The 8,760-nt window shown below is 54.2% G+C and overlaps 1 protein-coding gene across 1 annotated transcript in view; it reads right to left on the bottom strand.

Moving 5' to 3' along the window:
- LDLRAD4 (low density lipoprotein receptor class A domain containing 4) overlaps window positions 1-8,760 on the bottom strand; it is a 311,146-nt gene that overhangs the window by 15,613 nt on the left and 286,773 nt on the right. Inside the window, 1 exon segment of the mRNA XM_060121625.1 lies at window positions 5,123-5,274. Coding sequence (XP_059977608.1) covers window positions 5,123-5,274 — 152 coding nt within the window.

The raw sequence follows: 8,760 nt of genomic DNA, 5'->3' as shown, positions 1-8,760 counted from the left end.
TTTGGCTGGTACCAAAAATCAAACCCAGCCTCAGAGAACAAAGTAAAAAAAGGAAGGCTTGCCAACATTGAGAATTTTTTTAAAATGTCTCTTGAAAATTTTACTAAAAATGACCTGTAAGCTTTGAAGGTAATTTAAAAACTCTTCTGAGCACCATCAACAGCAGAAGGATGATCTAAGTTACTAGCTTTAAAGATCTCGGAGATTCTGCTGTGTAACAGCTATGGCCCAGGATCCTTATCCAATTTTCGCCAGCAACTTGGCCTCCTTTCTCTTACTTGAAGGAGACATTCTCATTTCAAGCTGTTAAAATAGTTTATCTTCTAATGCTTCAAGGGTAAAACCTTTTAAATGGCCAGTCTGCAAACGCCCTGCTCCTGCTGAGACAAACAGGAGGTAGACAGTAGGATCCCATGCTTGATGCTTAAAGGAGGCCTGACCTGCTGCCCGTGGCCTCTGGACACTTGGAAATGCTCATGAAACAAGGTGGGCAGCAACCCCCCCAGTCTCACAGTGCAGCAAGAATCCACCTGCTCGCAGGGAGCCTGCGCCCTGGACCAGCCGATGCTACACTCAGACTGTCACAGACTCGCCTGCTCCACCTGCATTATCAGGCAGGCCCTCAGCTCATTTTTTGCGCCTTCCTGAAAATGGTTCCTTCCTATCGTTTTAGAAATGCTTTCCTAACACAGGCTGAAGTAGGTAGAAATGAGACTAGGCAGGTGCGCAGTTGCCGGGCTCTTAGCCACAGTGGGAGTGAGCTGTGTGGGGCCCCAGGACACACCTGCACGGAACTGCCGGCCCTGGTTCGCAAGGCGTCCGGGCCAGTGGAGAGGAGCCCAGACCCCGTCAGAGAGGAGGGCCCTGCTCCGAGCGCGGGACTGGTCAGCAGGCCCGGGACACACTGTCCTGTGACCCAGACTCACCCCACCTGGCCGAACCACTCATCTCATAGGAATGATCTTTACTTCCACAAAGAAGTTTCCCCATTTTTCGGAAGCCAGTGGCCCCCTTGGTCCATCTGTTTTCACCTTTGTGGTAGAGGCATGAATGCAGAAGAATGTTTGCTCCAAAAACAATCACCTCTGTGCAAACCGGCCCACCTCTGAGGCCCGTGCAGGGGCTGGGACCATAGCGGAAGGTGAGCACAGGCTGCTTGGCAGCCCTGGCCTGGGGGAGCCAAGCGGGAATACAGGCCAGTGTGGCTGATATGCTCACTTTTCAAGGAAAGATGTAAATTTCTATTTTTACGTGAAATCTCCCAGTTTTTTCAAGTTGGATCAAGTTTTGTCAAAACACCCTGCGGGGGGAACCACACACACACTGGCCACACCCTTGCCCAGGTCTGGCCATCTGCAGGGAGGGTCTTTGGGCCTGGACTTCCCCCACACCTGAGTTTCTGCACCACAGACCCGTCCCTCCCCGCGGGGCTGGTGCACCCACTGCCCGCCAGGCGCTGCTCTGGCTCCAGGGAGGCCGGGCACCGGGCACCGCACTTTTACAATTGATTTAATTCCTGTAGCATTTGGTCATGAAGAAAAATGCCTGATGTGACTCCTTTTGTTGATTTTTAAAATTGAAATTGCTGCTTTTATAGGTCAAAATGGCTGAACACCCACAATTTTATATGATTCAAACTAAGTAAAACGTTCCCATCCTTCTGCTGTTCCTAGTAGATGGGCGGCCACCTCCGCCTTGCCTGCTGTCCAGGCAGGTTGGTGGGCCCTGCGGGGTGGCCTACAGGCAAGGCTGTCAGAAAAGGCCATGCGGGCCTCCCCTGGCTCGGGAAAGAAAGGCTCCAGCGACGTGTGTGAACATCTCTCAGGGCTGTGTCTGGAATATTTATGCCCTTTTATTGTTTTCCTATTACTTGGCGGTCTAAGATGATGAAAAGAAACCTAGACAGTCTCAAAGTGCCGAACTCACATAAGCCAGGCTCTAAACACTAAGGTAAGGCTCCCTCAGAAAGAACACGTATGGCTTTTTATCACAAACCCACTCACTGCTGCTGCCACTATTTAAGCATTTACTTTTGTCGTAACTTAACTGAAGCGGATCACTCTTTTTCATTTTCATCCAGAAGTGGCTGCTTCCACCAAATTCAGGGCCAGTCCATCCCATCGCCCTGCTCCCCTGGAATGGCGTTTCAGGGACGCTGTGGTGATGCAGGCCGACTGGCCTCGGCCAACACAGACTCCATCCGTCCCTCCCTTGGCACAGAAGTGTGTCCGCCCACAGGCAATGGAGGTGGCAAGGGGCCACGTGAGGAAGGGGCTGTGACTGCACAAAGCAAACCCCCCGAATCAGAGCAAGCTGGGCCCAAAGGGGCAACTGGTCCAACCCACCTTTTTCCAGAGGACTCTCCCTGGGAACCAGGGAAAGCCCATTAGTGCAGAGAGGGAGTCATGTTTCCTCAACCACATCAGAACATCTACATGTTCAGCCTCTTTCTCAAGAACAAAGGCCAGGGACTTCCCTGGTGGTCCAGTGGTTAAGAATCCGCCTTCCAACACAGGGAACATGGGTTCGATCCCTGGACGGGGAACTAAGATCCCACATGCTGTGGGGCAACTAAGCCAGTGCGCTACAACTATAGAGCCCGCGTACTCTAGAGCCCACGTGTCACAACTAGAGAAGCCCGCGTGCCGCAACGAAGATCCCTGTGTGCTGCAACTGAGACCTGACACAGCCAAAAAAAAAAAAAAAATCCCAATTACTGTCCTATATTTTTCCATCTTGACTATCAAGTCTTCCATAGGAAATACATAAAAGTAACCTTAACCAATAGTGTTAAGCCAGATCACCTAGAAGCTGACAAATTAGATACCCAGCCCTTCTCACAGCAGTTTAAAATAAACACACTTTTTACTGACATGGTCGTGGAGACCTCACACAGTTCTGGAACAAACGGGCCAAAAGGCCCCCAGAAGCGTGGGGGTCCCAGCAACGCACAGGCTCAGAGCCATGGATGCTCATCCACGGTGAGGCCGGCAGGGGGCACCCCACACCCACCAGCTGCCAAACAGCAGGCACAGCAGCTCCTGGGATGCTCTGACAGCAGACATGGAACCACCTTGACAACGGCGACCCCAGGCACCTCCAGCCTCGGCCACCTTCTCCCTAGGAGAGCACAAACCACACGAGGCCACGGGCAGCCTGCCCCTCTAAGCCCCTCGGGAGGAGGCTGGTTGGATGCTGGGAGCGGGGCAGGGGGCCACCCAGAAGGGCACCTTGAAGCTGCTCCACCCCACACCCTTCTACGGTTTACGGCCTCCTGATGTACACCCCTCCCCACACACAAATGGCCCCTGGAGACCCCTTGGCCTCCCCTGAGATTGAGAAAATACCACCAAGCCAGGTGGGCGCTGCTGATGGGGAGAGGCTGGGGCTCACTGCATCATTTCCTCCTTGCCTGGTGGGTGCCAGGCTCATATCCACTGATTGACAGTGAGCAAAGGAAGACAGAGCCCAGACCAAAACCGTCTGATGGGGCAGGTTCCCTGTGGACACCTCCCACCCCCACCGAGCTGTCAGCAAGGGCTCTCTTCACTCTGCTGACGCCCCTGAGCCTGCCATGAGATCCACGTGTATTAACAGCATCCCCGTCTCACGCTGAAGGGCCCCCGGGGAGGAGGGCAGGGCCGCCCCATAAGCTGAGGACGTTCAGAGCATCCCTGCAACACTGTCCCCAAGCTATGACAGCCAAAAACATCTCCCCGCATCGCCGAAGGTCCCCTGGACAGTGAGTATGAAAGAAAGGATCACACTGCTCTCCCAGAGCGTGATGAAGGGAAGCAGCATCTTTTAGAAATCGAGAGGGAGGAGGAGGTACTTAGGACGCAAGAAGCCCAGCCCGGTGGGGGGCACGTTCCCAGGCAGTGACCCCCAGTGCTCCTGGGATCTGGATCTATGTCCCTGTCCAGGAGAGTGAGGCTTCTCCTCTGGACTAGACATGAAATGGAGGTCCGGCCTGCGCCTAAACTGTCTCTGGTCACCGTGTAAAAGTACATCATGAGTTTGTGAAACCTTGGTGAGCAGTATCCACACTCCCATTTTATCAGAAGGAAAACCCAAGCCTCGGGACACACCTGCCCTGCACTGGCCGGGCCGCACGGAGGAAACAGCAGGGAGGGGACGGCGGAGGATGAGGGGAAGCCAGAGGGAGAGAGCGTCTTCCTCAGGGCTGAGCTGCAGCCCCCAGCACCCATCTCGTCCCTGTGGGTCTGGGGGCGGCACACAGCAGCCTCACCCTTCCCCCCAGCTCTGCCTGCCATGGACACAGGACACTGGGCAAACCTCAGCTCTACCCATGGGGACAGCAGACCCGAAGGCTGGCCGAGCGATTCTGGCCCCGATGAAGTGTGAGGGGGTCACCCCAGGACAGCTGCCCCCACACTCAGGGCAGCCTCCCTAGGCCAGTCACCAGGCAGCCCTGGTCCCAACATGCTTGGGGATTCAGCCTCCTCCATCCACCACAGAAGCCAAGAATATATAATTGTTTAAACTCAGTGTCCCCAAGCTCTCACTGACAGCCACTGGAACCACAGACAGCAAAGCCAGCTTGGACCTGAACCTTCCATGGCCCCTGGGCTCCTGCGTTAGATCATAGAGCAGTTTAGCTGAATATCAGTGTTTTATTTCCCAGAAGAGGGTAGTGATTCAGGGCAGGAAGTAGCTAGGAATTTTTTTTTTTAAAAAACCAACCTGAACAGCCTTGCTGTTCTGTGAGGCCCACACAACCTGCCCACCCTTGTGCCCCAGAGGGTCCAACCCCCTCCCTGTCCTGCCCCGCTGAGCCCCTGTCTCATGGGCGTAGGTGGGGATGCAGGATGCGTCGCTGACCCTGGGCCATGTCCCAGCATGGATGGAATTCACACGTATGACACTGAGGGAAGGAAGCCAGATGTGGAAGGGCAGGGACTGCACGGTCCATAGAGTTCAGAGCAGGAGAAATGAGTGTGCTGACTGCCGTCCAGGCAGTGGTGACTGTGTTGGGGGGTGGGGGTGGGGGACTGGCCTCATGGTCGGGCCCCCGGACTGGGCTTTCTGTGTGTGGGATTCACACGCCGAGCCCAGGGCCGTCCTGCACCCAGGCTCCCGGCCCCGCTCAGCCCACACTTACCGGCTGCGGCCGGTCCTGCCTCCGGCCCTGCCCCGGGTGGTGGATAAAGGACCGGGTGGAGACTCTGTAGTGGTTCAGCAGGCAGATGACAACCACGACCATCACCGTGACCACCACCACCACGACGACCACCTGGGCGAACTCCAGCTCCGCTGTGACGAAGAGGAGAATGCGTCAGCCAGGCCCAGGGCCACCCTGCTCCCCAGACCGTCCTGGGACAGAAACGACTTCCCCCAGGCCTGCTGCCCGAGAGCCCCACTGTGCGGTTAGCGGATGATGGAGGGAGGCCCAGCTGCACAGACAGACCTCATCTTTGCAGTTCTGTCCTGAGAAGGGCCTGGTCGAGCGTGTCCCACTGGCCCCATGGGACCTCCCGAAGGCCTGCGCTGTGATGGGCCGGCATCACACAGGACACCAGGTCCAGCCCCGTGTGCACAGCATGGGGAGCCACCACACAGGGACCTTCCCCAGGGCAGGCAGCTCCTGGGTGCCATCTCCTGGGACACAAGAAGCTCTGGGGCCCCATCCCTGCCAGATCCCCCAACCCCCAGGGGGGTGGAAAGTATGATTCCCAAAGCACCTCCACGCAGGGGCCGTGTAGCACACTGGAGGGAAAACACGCTGACAAAGAGCCCCAGCTCCGCTCTGAGAAGGCCCCACCAGGGGAGGTGATTGAGGAGACGCATCCCCATGGTCTCCAGTCCTGTGGCACCACTGGGTTCTGACCACACCGTTACAGAAGCCTGTCTAAACCGCTACCACGTGCTCCCCACTGGGCACCTTCACGGGCAGTTCGAGGAGAGGGTGCCAGCCCTCGGCTTCTCAGGGGAAGCGGAGCCCAGGGCCAAGGTCAGTCCAGACTTCCCGCTCCCGCCGGGCCGAGTGCTGCCCTGTTCTCCCCACACTTGGAGCGGAAGTGGCTGTGCAGGGGGTGGGCACAGTGCAGGAAGGGCAAGAGGGGGACAGCCCTGCCTGCGGTGGTGCTGCCTGGGACGCACACACGTGTGGACACGGGCACACGAATGTGCACACACGTACACACACACGTGCACGCACGGCCCACCCTCTTGCTGCAGCAGGGCTCAGGCCACCGGCCAGTGGGTACACTGCTCTCAAGTGCAGGCTCACACCTGCGCAATGCAGGCAGGGGCTGGGTGCCGCCCCACATCCACCCTGTTGGGGTAGAGGGAGGGTCTTCCTGGATCCCACTGTGTCCTGTCCTGTGGAGCCATCCTCCACCCCAGCCCTCCACCCCGCACACCTGATGGACAAAGACTGACAAACATGCCTGCTGGACCGGGCGGGAAGGCCAGTGGCCCCAGGCAGGGGAGGGGGTGCGCTGCAGAACAGATGATGAGTGTGAGGCCTGAGGACCCCACAGCCCCCCGTGGGGAGCAGCAGGGCCCAGGCGGGTGTGCTGGACGCACCCCTGGCTGGAGGCTGAGCAGGTGCAGGAGGCAAAGCCCCAGCAGCAGGAGGGGCGGGGCCGCTGGGCCCACACGTTGGGCTCCCCACCATAGTTTTCTGCTCTGGACGCCCAGAGGCCTCGTGACTGATGGGCAGCAGATTGCGCTTGTACTTCCTCTGGGGAGGGAGCCCCCAGGGAGCCACCCAAGTGCCTCCCAGGGACGATCAGAATCTTCAAGGTGGAGTCTCCTGGAAACTGAAATCACTCTCTGTCGGAGGGTCTAGGCTGGGACTTTGCAGCTGGAGTACAGATACCAGCGTGACCTCGTTTATCCTCATGCGCTATGGGGTGTGTGACACACCTGTGAGGGAGAAACCCGTCTTCACAACCCCCTGCCTTTGCAGACAACTGTCCCGTGTCCAGGACACCCTGTGTCACAAGGTGCCCACGCATCTGGACCCCAAACCTCGTCATCGGCGACACAGGATGAGGCTGTGTGCGTAAGCGATGAGGGACCTGCCTCCATCACCTTGTGTTCCTGGCATCAGGCATGGGTGGGCCCAGCGTCATCATGAAGAGGTGGACTGAGGACAGGCTCTGGAGCCCACTGCACAGGTGCCCACCTAGAGGACGGCTCCCGCAGGCAGGGGTGAGGCCCACCCTGGCTGCCAAGCACAAGGGGGCATCTCAGGAGATGAATGGAGGGTGAGCCACCAACCCACGGACCCCTGCTCCAGGGACAAGCAGATAGGAAGCAGGCAGTCAAGGGCGACTAATGCAGCATGAAGACTGAACCCAAAATAATGCTTTGTTTTACCAACTTTTATTTTTAGTTTGTGAATGAACAGCAGAGTATTCAAAACTTGCCTTTCAGGTTAAATCGTGCCCTGGAATTGACAAATGTTTCCTCTTCTTAAGAAAACTGCTTTGCTTTTTGGATGATGATTACGACGAGGGGCCCCGCACACATCTTTGCGTGTTAATTCTTCACTGGGAGGATGTCATTCTAGGTCATCTTTTCCTGAATATGGAAGGCTATGCAGATGGCCATTTGCAGCAAAACAATCAAATTACATTTTCATAATTCTATGCACATTTGGGGGTATATATGTGTTTCACTTGAAAAGCATTTTTATTATAAAAATAATGAAGACTTCTTTAAAATTCAAAGAACATAGATGGAAATAGTGTATAATGTGTAAGTTCCCCTGCACAGGCCAGCAGCTCTCACTGCGACCCCCGCACCCACGCCGTCCGGGGCACAATTCACCCGTTGTGTGTATCTGTGTGTTGCCTGTTGAATAAGGGCTTTCTTCTTTTTAATGAATGGAATCACTGTACAAATATATTGTTCTTTTTTCCACTCAATACATCACAGACACCTTTAAACAAGAAAATATGTGAACCAACATCATTCCCCTGTGGTGCTGCCAGTTCCTAAACACAGAACACTGGGACTTGCATTCTCCAAGCGATGGGTGTTAGGTGGTTCGGTTTTGTTTTTTTTTCTACCGTGACCAAAAGATTGTGTGTGACCCACATTTGTAAGCATCCCTATGAAAAAATTCCAAAAACTGATACAGCCTTGTAAATGCTCCTCTTGTCAAGGCGAGGGCAGGGTGTCTCCTGCCTCATGGCCCCAGACCCTCGGTCCTTTCCACATGTACTAATCTGATGGGCAAAAACATGTATCTTGTTTTAATTTGTATTCCCCTGGTTACTAGTGATTGTGATCTTTCCCTATGATTACTGGTAAATTTGTATTTTTCTTTTTCATAATATTAGTTTATATTAGTTTATTTGTAGTTTTCTCATTTATTTTATTTGTAAACAGTCTTTACATATTATGGCTATAAATCTTTATCTGCTACATGCGTTGCAAATATTTTCTCCTGGTCTGTCACTTCTTTAAACTTTGGTGTGAGTTTCTCTGTAGATGATATAAATTTTTTTAATTTTTATGTCATCAAATATTGTCGCAATCTTTTTCCTTTATGGCTTCTAAGCTTCCCATTGATTAGGAAGGTCTTCTCTCCAGTATTCTAAAAATATTTTTCTTCCAAGATTTTTCTGTTCAGATCTTTACTTGCTCTGGATTTTATTTCTTCTGGTCTGAGACAGCATGTAGAACCCTTTATGTTGTCTGATAGGCATGAATCTTCTGATCTAATATCAAACTAAAAAGTTCAGCACAAACAAGGGTAAGACAGACTTCAGCTGTGGGAAACTG

The sequence above is a fragment of the Lagenorhynchus albirostris genome, chromosome 14 (genome assembly GCF_949774975.1).
Source record: "Lagenorhynchus albirostris chromosome 14, mLagAlb1.1, whole genome shotgun sequence".
NCBI classification, from domain to species: domain Eukaryota; kingdom Metazoa; phylum Chordata; class Mammalia; order Artiodactyla; family Delphinidae; genus Lagenorhynchus; species Lagenorhynchus albirostris.
Note: the sequence above shows the minus strand (reverse complement) of the source record. Positions and strands in the feature narration are given on the sequence as shown.